The sequence below is a fragment of the Tripterygium wilfordii genome, chromosome 22, assembly GCF_013401445.1.
Source record: "Tripterygium wilfordii isolate XIE 37 chromosome 22, ASM1340144v1, whole genome shotgun sequence".
In the NCBI taxonomy this organism is placed as follows: Eukaryota; Viridiplantae; Streptophyta; class Magnoliopsida; order Celastrales; family Celastraceae; genus Tripterygium; species Tripterygium wilfordii.
The window spans coordinates 628,249-639,384 of NC_052253.1; the positions used below are offsets into that span (position 1 = coordinate 628,249).

The 11,136-nt window shown below is 37.6% G+C and overlaps 3 protein-coding genes across 4 annotated transcripts; all 3 read left to right on the forward strand.

The window, feature by feature from the left end:
* The first annotated feature begins 1,308 nt into the window (after positions 1-1,308).
* LOC119991899 (60S ribosomal protein L8-like) lies at positions 1,309-3,651 on the forward strand. Its single transcript, XM_038838434.1, has 2 exons — positions 1,309-1,828; positions 3,083-3,651. Exons 1-2 carry the CDS (start codon positions 1,389-1,391, stop codon positions 3,426-3,428), a joined length of 786 nt encoding a protein of 261 aa, XP_038694362.1. The 5' UTR covers positions 1,309-1,388; the 3' UTR covers positions 3,429-3,651.
* Positions 3,652-4,891: 1,240 nt separating this feature from the next.
* Positions 4,892-6,279, forward strand: LOC119990892 (tricyclene synthase TPS4, chloroplastic-like). The gene is made up of 4 exons (XM_038837028.1): positions 4,892-4,951; positions 5,036-5,284; positions 5,631-5,835; positions 6,152-6,279. The coding sequence occupies exons 1-4, from the start codon at positions 4,892-4,894 to the stop codon at positions 6,277-6,279; spliced, it is 642 nt and encodes a 213-aa protein (XP_038692956.1).
* Positions 6,280-7,560: 1,281 nt separating this feature from the next.
* On the forward strand, positions 7,561-10,880 carry LOC119992103 (probable terpene synthase 12). 2 transcript variants are annotated; one of them, XM_038838726.1, is made up of 7 exons: positions 7,561-7,803; positions 7,900-8,158; positions 8,449-8,830; positions 9,107-9,325; positions 9,642-9,780; positions 9,906-10,154; positions 10,483-10,880. In XM_038838726.1, the coding sequence occupies exons 1-7, from the start codon at positions 7,561-7,563 to the stop codon at positions 10,780-10,782; spliced, it is 1,791 nt and encodes a 596-aa protein (XP_038694654.1). In that variant the 3' UTR covers positions 10,783-10,880. The 2 variants fall into 2 exon arrangements, with proteins under 2 accessions (XP_038694654.1, XP_038694655.1); XM_038838727.1 differs by having other exon boundaries at positions 7,900-7,951.
* Positions 10,881-11,136: the final 256 nt, after the last annotated feature.

Here is an 11,136-nt window from a genome sequence, read left to right on the forward strand (position 1 = left end):
GTGTTTGTTGAAATGTCTATTTGACGGCTCTATCCGAAGAATATTTCTCCTAAAAAAAAGAGAAAAAGAAGAAGCAGCCCACATACATACACATGTGATGAATTCCCCATTTCAATGTTCGTAGAATTTTAAGCTCATTTTGGGTCAGGGAGGTGTACTGGCTTGGCTTGCAGACAAAATAGGTACAGTCTTGATCTCACTCAAACATGTTTGCAGGGATTAGGATTAGGAAGTGTAAAGCAAGCAAGGAAGTGGATTTGGCACTTTGTTCTTGACTCCTTATGGAGCTACAATGATGCTTTGTCTGTTTGTGATTGAGTGATTTGCTGTAAATGTTACAGTGATGATGATAGTGTCTTATCTTACTGGTAAACAATCTTGACAATTTGTTTTCTTTGGGAAGAGTAAAAATAACTCAGTCGAATGATTTACAAAAAATACATTTTCTTGACTTAAATATCATTGAATGATTTACAAACAATACATTTTCTTGACTTAAATATCATTGACGACGCTCAAATGAACAAACTTGTGTGGGCTTAGACCCAAAACAGACAATGTTGATTTGTATTGTTTTGGGGTGAATTTTCTTAACAACTACAAACTAAACATGCCTTGCTCTATTTGATCATGATCGTCTTCTGATTTTGCTGGAAATTAGTTTCTCACTCTTTATCCTTTGGAAGCTCAGCCAAAAATGATGGATGATCAATTTCAGGTACAAGAGCCCTTAAAAGAAATCTCAACTTGCTATTCCGGATTTAGCTTCATTGATTATTTCTTTGTACAACTCCTCGAGCATTTTGTGAACATGAAACCAAAGATTGAATCGCCGACAACAGTGGATGCATCCCAGGATCCTAGACAACCACTAAGCCCAATATTGTTCATAGAGAATTCGGTCCTCTTCCGAGTAGGCCCATATACTAGCCCATGCTATATAATTTATCTATTAGGCCCATACTCCCAGGTTTCCTTGCATCGGTATTCGGTGCATGCATTAAACCCATTGGGTTGGGAGGCCTATTCTGATTATTCGTGGGCTTCAATTTAGCTGTAATGTTATGTGGATTGCAGAGAAACTAAACCCAATTTGAGGTCCAGGCTATGGCATGGGCTTTAATTTCAAAAACTCGTGGGTCTATCAATGTAATGTGCAATTGTACTCATTACTGGACCTGGACTTAAACAACGAGCCTTTTAACAGATGGGCTTCCGAAAAGCCCACTAAGAGGACATATCCGTAATTACAGTATATAAACACCCTAGTAACCCGTCTGTTTTGTACTCGACTATAAAAACCCTACCGTCTCTTCCATTTCGCAGCCGCTCCCCTGCCCCTCACCCCCTGAGAAACCCTAACTCTAGACTCTCATCTTCAGCACGCGATGGGTCGAGTAATTCGGTCGCAACGTAAGGGTGCGGGGTCTGTCTTCAAGTCCCACACCCACCACCGCAAGGGTCCGGCCCGTTTCCGCTCCCTCGACTTCGGCGAGCGCAACGGTTACCTGAGGGGTGTAGTCTCCGAGATCATCCACGATCCGGGTCGCGGTGCTCCCCTTGCTCGTGTTGTGTTCCGCCATCCCTTCCGTTACAAGCATCAGAAGGAGCTATTCGTCGCCGCTGAGGGCATGTACACCGGTCAATTCATCTACTGTGGCAAGAAGGCTAACTTGATGGTAGGAAATGTTCTTCCTCTTAGAGCTATTCCCGAGGGTGCCGTTGTCTGCAATGTTGAGCACCATGTTGGTGACCGTGGCGTTCTTGCTAGAGCCTCTGGTGATTATGCTATTGTTATCAGTCACAACCCTGATAATGGAACTACCAGGTAATCACTATCGTTTCATGATCAAACCTTTGGAGCGGCTGATTTCTTTTCGTTTATTTTTTTTACTGGATCCATTGTCGAAGGAGACGAGTATTTACATTTTTTCAGTATTTTACGATTTTATGCTGCCAAAGAAAACGATCCGCCTGTCTTGCTTTGATGATCTTGAGCATTGTGTTAGATTATTTTAGATTTGTAGTTCAAAATGTTTATTTAAAGGAGTTAAATCCTTGTCCTTGGAAAAAATTTGTATAATTCACTCCTTTTAGTGCTCCTTTTATTGTTCTTGCAGGAGGTTTATAATCGTTGCATCCCTTTTTTACCCACTGGTGTAATATTTTTTGAGAATATAACTTCTGAATGCCTTTCAATCTTATGTTACAATAAAACCGATGTTATATTATGATTTGTCTTTGACTTGAGAGTACATATCAGATGAATGGAATTAAACCACAGGAAGTTCTAAGTCGTCTAGGGAGAGTGTCAAAGAGCACGTAGCTTTGAAAAGCTTGTGTTTGATTGGAATTTCAATAAATGGAGAGTTTGCTTGTCATGAGCATGAAGTATTTAATTTGTAACAAATAAAACATATTCATGTTGTATTCACGGCATGGCATAAGTTCTAATTTGCTATTGTTTATCTGCCATTACTAAGTTAATGTGGGTGTAATCTGAAAAAATCTTTGAAATCTGTTCTTTTTGTTGGGTAAAGTTGATTTGCTGTGCTGATTATAGCTTATTCTTTTTCTAATTTTATCTTAATAACCATGGTGTTCTAATAATAATAACTGCCCCTTAGACAACTTGCTTGTTTTTTAGGTCCATATAATCTTCAGAGCACCAACCTGGATTATGCCTGTATTATTTAGTTGTCTGTGGCTTTGTTCCTTTTTTGTATCAGGGTAATACGTAGTCAGTTCTTTTAATGATTATGATATTATTATATATTGGATATTCTTTAGATATTTATGTACATTAGCTGTTGATCCTTTGTTTTTAGATTGATTTTTTAGTTAACTGTTTAACTATGAATTTTTTTTCCTGTTTATTTCTCTTCCTTTTATTAATGTACTTCGCAATATTATTGTGAATGGCATTTCCTTTAGATATGTATGTACATTAGCTATTGTTTCTTTGTTTTGAGTTTGATATTTTAGCCAGTCCTTTCTCCCATGCTTTAACTGTCAAACTATGAAATTTTTTTCCTACTTATATTTGATCGTTTCCTCTTCCTTTTATTGATGTACTTGGCAGAGTCAAGCTTCCCTCTGGAGCAAAGAAGATTGTGCCAAGTGGGTGCAGGGCTATGATTGGTCAGGTTGCAGGTGGTGGCAGGACTGAGAAGCCACTTCTGAAGGCAGGTAATGCATATCACAAATACCGTGTGAAGAGGAACTGCTGGCCTAAGGTTCGTGGTGTTGCGATGAATCCTGTCGAGCATCCCCATGGTGGTGGTAACCACCAGCATATTGGGCACGCTAGTACAGTTAGCCGCTTTGCTCCACCTGGTCAAAAGGTGGGTCTCATTGCAGCCAGGAGGACAGGTCGTCTTCGGGGACAAGCTGCCGCTGCTGCTTCAAAATCTGATAAGGGTTCTTAGATTGTTGTGCTATTTTGATTTGTCTTTCCGGACTATGTTATGTTTGACATCTTGCAAGTGGAGTAGTAATGTGGTTCCTATTGTTGTTTTTGTTGTCGAGTTTAAGACAAACGTTTGTTTTCTTTGGGATTTAATGGTTGTGTTTTTAAATAGATTACTAGCAAGAACGAATATTGTTTGGTTTTGAAATGTTAGCTTTCTTGATTGTGAGTTTTGGAGCCCAGGAAGCATGAACCCTCCCGTTTGCCCTTATCTTAAACATCTTGGTATTGTCTGTTTTATCATCCGTTGGATTTTGATACTTGAAAGGCTCCTTTCAAACTCTTTTTAACTGGGGCCCAATGAAAACTTCAGATTTTCGACTCAAATAAATGCTGGACACTTGGGCTCATGGACCATTTTTTAGTAGAAAATGGGAAGAGAACTGAAAAACCTGGCCGGTTGGGGCAGTATTCTTTGGGCTTTTGAACTTGTAAATCCGGCCCATGCATTCCCTTCGCAGTCTTCAACTATTGATCGAGTTTCGTTTGCATCCCTTAAGTTTTTTTCTTCCTTTTTCATCCCCAACTATGGAAAAGTACTCACGTTTGTCCTTCAAATAAATCTGGTGACGAAAAAATCTTACGTGGCATCCAATTGTTCGTCAGATCAAATTTCTCTTGCATGCCACATAAGTGTCAATCAAGCATTTCTCTACCCCAATCTCATTTGAATGACGAAAATTGTACTTTTCAATAGTTGAGGGACGAAAATGAGAGGAAAAAAAAAGTTTAGGAACCAAAATGAAACTCGCACCATAATTGAGGGACGAAAAATATATTTTTGCCTTAAATAAATAAAAAAAATTGGACCTGTGATACTATTATAATTTATAGGGCCCACTTGGAAACTAGTTTCATTGGTACGTCTCATTTCCACGACTAAAATGAAAGCACATTTCTTACTTCTCTCTACTTCTTCTTCCTTCTCTACTTCTTGCTTTTGATCTTCAATCTTCCGCAAAGACTTTGAACTCTCAAAGTATAATATCGTATCGGAGCGAATGACACCTCTTGATGTTCCATCATCTGAAGTAAATGACTTGATGACAAGGTCCCACTTTTCTTCAGGTATACCAGCAACAGTGATGCTTCCAAAGATCCCTGTTCTTGCTGCATCTGCCAACAATGAAACATATACATCAGGTTTGTTCAACAATACCTACAATTCAAATATAAATTCAACTTCAGGCATTCTTGGCAATTTTATCTCAGGTATTCCATGTCCACCTTCTACCCACCCCATTTTTAATATTTCACCACCCATGCCATCAACCCACCACAACCCAAATCCCACCCACCCCAAAACGTTGTACGTGTATGAGAAACGTGTCTAGTCATGAACTCGAAGTTTCTCGTACAATACTTATATTGCACATCTTCCGGATTACATGAGATTATGCTTCCTAGCTTTGTATTAACGAAATGGCTTATGACACCCTTAAAGAACAAGGAGAAAACATCATTCCGTACCTAACAAAAGCTGTACGTACACATACATATATACAATTAATTAAATATCAGCCAAGATAAATGTTGCTGTATATTGTGGCGTTGTGGGTTTTTCAGTGGACAGATATATGTGAAGCATTTTTACAGGAAGTCAAGCGGAGTTACGGCAAACGCATTCCAACATTTGATGAATATCTTGAGAATGGATGGCGATCGGTTTCAGGAGTTGTGATACTCACTCACACATATTTTCTGTTGGATCAAAAGATCTCAAAGCAGGCACTGGAATGCTTGGAAGATTGCCACCAACTCTTGCGTTCATCGTCAATTATTTTTCGACTTTGCAATGATATGGGTACTTCATCGGTACGTATTATGATTGTTTTGTCAAGACTAAATATCTCACATCGTGTATTCGAGTTGGCATTACTTGGCAATACCCAACTGAGTGGTTTATATGTAAAAATTCACTCCCTCTCACACAACCAAGGTATTTTCTAAGCTTAAATACCATAGGTGATGACCCAGAAGAACAAAATTGTGTGCGTTAAAGTCCAAAATGTACAATAGTGATTTGCATTGTTTGGGGTGGATTTTCTTAAAATGTTTGACCACATTCAATCTCATCTTGTAAATTAAAAAACTGAAGAATAGTTGCTTATTAATTTAAATTTAATTGACTAATGATATGTTTTTGAAAAATTAATCTCAGGCAGAGATAGAGAGGGGCGAAAGTGTAAATTCAATAACTTGTTACATGAACGAAATCGGATGTTCTGAGGAAGTTGCTCGAGCATACTGTAGTAGTTTGATAGGTGAAGCATGGAAGGAATTGAACAGAATCCGTGTTGATGACGATTCACCTTTTGACGAATTCTTTGTTGAAACAACTATTAATCTTGCTCAAATTGCACAATGTACGTACCAGTATAGAGATGCAAACGGAGCACCAGACGCGACTTCGTTGAATCGAGTCAGATCGCTTATAATTGAACCCATTTCGCTCCCATAGACATTACAAACACATGGGATCCCAGTGTTACTCTCAACTGTTTTTTATCAAAAATGTTAAGGATGTCAGTCATCCCAGTAATCAATCTTAGCCATTGATTGATGTAAGTGTAGGGACACACAAAACCTGTTGCACATCAATCAAGGGACATGATTGATTACTGGGATGACTGAGATCTCATTCACTAGAATCCTTATCACTTTTGATTTTTTATTTTGTAGTTCTTGTTTGTTTTGCGAACCAATTCGTCTCTGAGCGTGGCAATACGTTCTTTGGTGGTGGTCAAGTCAATATTAAAGTATTCTCTAAGACTCCTTTGAACTTACTCCTGGTTTTCCGAATGCCGTAATATTCTGTTGCTGGGCCTAACATAGAGTTTGGACTCCGTGGCCGAAAAACTTGGCCCATTGGGGCAGCACTGTTTGGGCTTTAGGAACTTGTAAATCCGGCCCATACATTTCCTTTGTAGTCTTCAATAATTTTTTTTTTTGGGCCATCAACAAATTGTCGGTGCAATTAATTATTAATCGGAAGAGACAATGGTGGCATCACATTTACTCTATTGGTGCTTGTCACTTCAGTTTGACAGCAATGTTGGGCATCCATGTTGCTTCCCATCAATTAATTAATAGATCTATTTTTTTTTTTGTTGTTGAATAAATTCTGTTGTTAGAAAGCTGTGCTTATACGGTGTCTCAACGTAACAAAGGCATGCATTTTTTAGAACTAGAATGTGGACAATACTTCGAGTGAATTGGGTCCAAAACTTCTCACCTCATTCTACAACTTCTCACCTCATTCTTCTCATCCATACTTTCTTCAAATTATAACATCCTTGACACCACAACATGAACTGGGGCATGCATCCCTATATTATTCGACTTATGCATCGCTTGGCACACCAAATAGGCAAATATGAAGTAGCTAGTGCATATATTTCAATCACAAATTTAGGCTCTACCAAATACCTCGTACATGTATGATCCATGATAAAAATGAATGGAGAAAACAAATACATGTAGTAAATTTTCGGTGATGTTTTCATAAACTCATGTAACCGACTCTAAATTTTTGGGATAAAGACTCGCTTGATGATGACGACGATAAAAGACCCAAAATAATTAAAATAAAAGAAAAAACTTTTAAGTATTTGGTCCCATGATACTATTATAGTGCCCCACTTGGAACTTGGTTTCATGTGAGTTGGGGAGGCCACGAAAGATGCATTTGCTTTCTTACCAAACTCAACTTTGTTTTTTTTTATAAATATGATTCTCATGAGTATAGCCTTTGTTGAGTGGCAGTATGATTAGGTCAGTATGTTGATCTCTAATGTCACACACTGAGCATGTGACGTTGTAGCGAATGTCTCTTTGTCCTTATTATCGATTCGTTGGATCTTTCATTTTCATGCAACATTTGACCACGGAACTAACTATGCATCTTTCTCATTTTCATTTTGAACACCCACAAAGAGCCCTCATCAGTCATCATCCCTGTTCTACTGACCTAGAAATCGATATCGCACATATAAGAAACGTGTCTAATGAAAGCTTATCGTACAAAAATTACAGCCACTATAAATGCAGGCAGGCATCGCTCACAAGATTCTGTATAACAATAAGTAGAAATGGCAGTTCATCTGATGAACACCAGCTTAACCCTTATCCACCCACTGAAATGTGATTTTCTTAAACAAGTTCCTCCACCAAGACGAGTTCGTACGACTCCGGCCGACGCTCGGTGGGTTAGTTGCTCATTCAGCAGTACAGAATTTCCCATGCCAGCACCCAATTACCAAAGACGGTCTGCGAATTACAAGCCAACTACTTGGACTCATAAATTCTTGCAGTCCATAAAGATTGATCATACGGTACGTGGTAATTTAACCATATTTATTTTTCTTGAATTATATATATATAGTATGCTGTAATTAACTTGGATTGGTTTGGTTAATTTGGCATTTTAGGATGAAGAATACGAAAAATTAAAAGCAAAGAAGCTGAAGGAGGAAGTGAGGGGTATGATCAACGATGAGGGTGTAGAGATTTTGACCAAGCTTGAATTGATTAATGACATTCAACGTTTAGGATTGGGATACCACTATGAGAATGATATAAAGAAAGCTCTTGATAGATGTTTATCTTCCAAAGAAGAAGAAATTTCACTTCATGCCACTGCTCTTAGGTTTAGGCTCCTAAGACAACATGGCTATCAAGTCTCACAAGGTAACATATATACTAACATGTTTTGTATCAAATAATAATCGGTGTTCCATTTTATAGCTAATTATTATAGTAGTTGTCATGACTAAAAATCTAGACATAACTCAACGGAGTGGTTTATAAATAAAGATTCATTCTCTCTCACACAACCAATGCATTTTTTGGGCTTAAATACCATAGGTAACGATCAAGAAGAACAAAACCGTGTGGATTTAGGCTCAAAGCGGATAATATTAATTTTTAATAGTTGGGGTGAATTTTTAACTATAGTAATTATTATTTGGCTCGTACAGATGTTTTCAAGTATTTTATGGACGATAATGGTCATTTCAAACGATATATTCAAAACGACATTAAAGGAATGTTGAGTCTGTATGAAGCTGCCTATCTTGCGTTGGAAGGAGAAGAAGACCTCTTAGACAAGGCCTTGGTATTCACAAGTGAACATCTCAGGGACTTTCAGAGTAAAATGGAGGGCTACTATGGCATTGCAGAACATGTGAGTCACTCTTTGGAACTTCCAGTGCATCGTAGAATGTCTAGGCTTGAAGCAAGGTGGTTTATCGAAGCTTTAGATAAATCAAATTATATAAACTCAAAGCTACTTGAGCTTGCAAAGCTGGACTTCAACTTGGTACAATCAGTACACCAAAGAGATCTTGGAGATATGTCAATGTAAGTATATGCACTACACGTACTATATATAGAGTTACTATTTAATCGGTAAATGGTTTTTTTTGACATTAACAATCTTATAGATCCCAGTATTTTTTTGCCCCAGCTATCACATGGACGCACACGATTTCATATGGATCAAGTGAAACACATGATTTCACATGAATTATGTGCGTCCATTTCATCATTCGAGATAATTGTGACAAAAAAAACACACGAGGATCTTAAACATTTTTCGTTTTGACATTATTTGTTGTATTTGTAATTAACTAATAGGTGGTGGAATAATTTGGGACTATCAAACAAGTTAAGCTTCGCTAGAGACAGATTGATGGAGTGCTTCTTTTGGACTGTCGGAATGGTGTTTCAACCTCAATTTAGTCATTGTCGCAAAGGACTAACAAAAGTGACCTATTTTATTACAATTATTGATGACATCTACGACGTTTATGGTACCCTAGATGAATTGGAGCAATTTACCAATCTTGTTGAGAGGTTTGTGGCTTTTTTACTACAATAATTTTTGTCTTCAACCACCTGGCGATAGCCTAAATGGTTATCGTCTAGACTTAGAGTATAAAGAATATTGTCCAAGGTTGAGAGTTTTATTCTAAGATGACACAATTATTTTCAAGTTGTTTACATTGGGCCTCAATCCAACTAGCCTATTGGGTGTGCTTGAGCACGCTTAGCTAGACCCGAATTTTGATTTAGTGGGTTGTCCAAATGACCCGCTTGCTGAGTTGTTATTAGTCAAAAAATTAATTCTTCTTTTTTTTTTACATTTTTAAATGTATATATGTTTTTGGAGGTGGGACATCGATGGTGTTGCAGATCTTCCGGACTACATGAGATTATGCTTTCTAGCTCTGTATAACACTATTAACGAAATGGCTTATGACACCCTTAAAGAACGAGGAGAAAACATCATTCCATACCTAACAAAAGCTGTACGTATACATACTTACACACACACAGAGATATATATATATATATATACACAATTAATTAAATATCAGCATTTCAAGATATATATTATGATATCACTATATATTATGGGGTTTTCACTTTTCAGTGGGCAGATATATGTAAAGCATTTTTACAAGAAGCCAAGTGGAGTTGCGGCAAATGCATCCCAACATTTGAGGAATATCTTGAGAATGGATGGCGATCGGTATCAGGAGTTGTGATACTCACCCACACTTATTTTCTGTTGGGTCAAACAATCTCAAAGCAACCACTAGATTGCTTGAAAGATTGCCACCAACTCTTGCGTTCATCGTCAATTATTTTTCGACTTTGCAATGATCTAGGTACTTCATCGGTACGTACCATGATGCTTGACCACATTCAATCTTATCTTGTTAAGACCAAAAATCTCACATAGGTCCGACATAACCAAGCCAAGTGGTTAATAATAAAAAATTAGCTCCGATACTCTCATATTGATTTCATGGGTGACGGTCCATGAAAAACAAATCCGTGCATGTTACCCACAACCGTGTGTCCCAGAATTGACAATTCTTCGATGTGTTTGAGCCGAGAATTTCTAGTTTTCAACATATCTTGTAAAATAAAACAAATTCAAGAGCAATTGCTTATTAATTTAAATTTAATTTACTAATGATGTGTATTTGAAAAATTGATTTCAGGCTGAGATATTGAGAGGAGAAAGTGCAAATTCAATAACTTGTTACATGAATGAAACCAGATGTTCTGAGGAAGTTGCTCGAGCACACTGTATTAGTTTGATTGGCAAAGCATGGAAGGAATTGAACAGAATCCTCGTTGACGATGATTCACCATTTGACGAGTTCTTTGTTGAAACAGCTATTAATCTTGCTCGAATGGCACAATGTACTTATCAATATGGAGATGCACACGGAGCACCAGACGCAACATCGAAGAATCGAGTTAGATCGCTTATAATTGAACCCATTTCGCTCGCATAGACATCACAAACACTACAACATATGACACATCTACCTGCGGTTTTAATCGCAACAATATATATGAAAAATCACGGGTAATAACTTTTCCCGCGATCGAAGATCATGCATGTGCGATTCTAAATATATTGTTTTGAGATATAAAGATGGTTAACCAATTTTATAGATAGATATTAGCAATCAATATTTTTTTTGTCAAACGCTCAACCATTTGAAGGTGACAAGAAAGGGACTTCAACTTAAACACCAATCTTATGTCGTGGGCTTTGTGGCCATGAACTAGCAATCCATTTTTGTGGTAAAGGAATTTAAATCTGGAGGCAACCCAAGCCCATAAAAGGTAGTAGTTTGGACATT

What these genes read in the sequence shown, in the direction of transcription:
- LOC119991899 (XM_038838434.1), top strand. Translation starts at nt 1,389, where the DNA reads ATGGGTCGAGTAATTCGGTCGCAACGTAAGGGTGCGGGGTCTGTCTTC. An exon ending in CCTGATAATGGAACTACCAG is followed by an intron (nt 1,829 to 3,082) that starts GTAATCACTATC and finishes TGTACTTGGCAG; the next exon opens with AGTCAAGCTTCCCTCTGGAG.
- LOC119990892 (XM_038837028.1), top strand. Translation starts at nt 4,892, where the DNA reads ATGGCTTATGACACCCTTAAAGAACAAGGAGAAAACATCATTCCGTAC. An exon ending in ATGATATGGGTACTTCATCG is followed by an intron (nt 5,285 to 5,630) that starts GTACGTATTATG and finishes AATTAATCTCAG; the next exon opens with GCAGAGATAGAGAGGGGCGA. An exon ending in TCTTGCTCAAATTGCACAAT is followed by an intron (nt 5,836 to 6,151) that starts GTACGTACCAGT and finishes TTTATTTTGTAG; the next exon opens with TTCTTGTTTGTTTTGCGAAC.
- LOC119992103 (XM_038838726.1), top strand. Translation starts at nt 7,561, where the DNA reads ATGGCAGTTCATCTGATGAACACCAGCTTAACCCTTATCCACCCACTG. An exon ending in GATCTTGGAGATATGTCAAT is followed by an intron (nt 8,831 to 9,106) that starts GTAAGTATATGC and finishes ATTAACTAATAG; the next exon opens with GTGGTGGAATAATTTGGGAC. An exon ending in ATGATCTAGGTACTTCATCG is followed by an intron (nt 10,155 to 10,482) that starts GTACGTACCATG and finishes AATTGATTTCAG; the next exon opens with GCTGAGATATTGAGAGGAGA.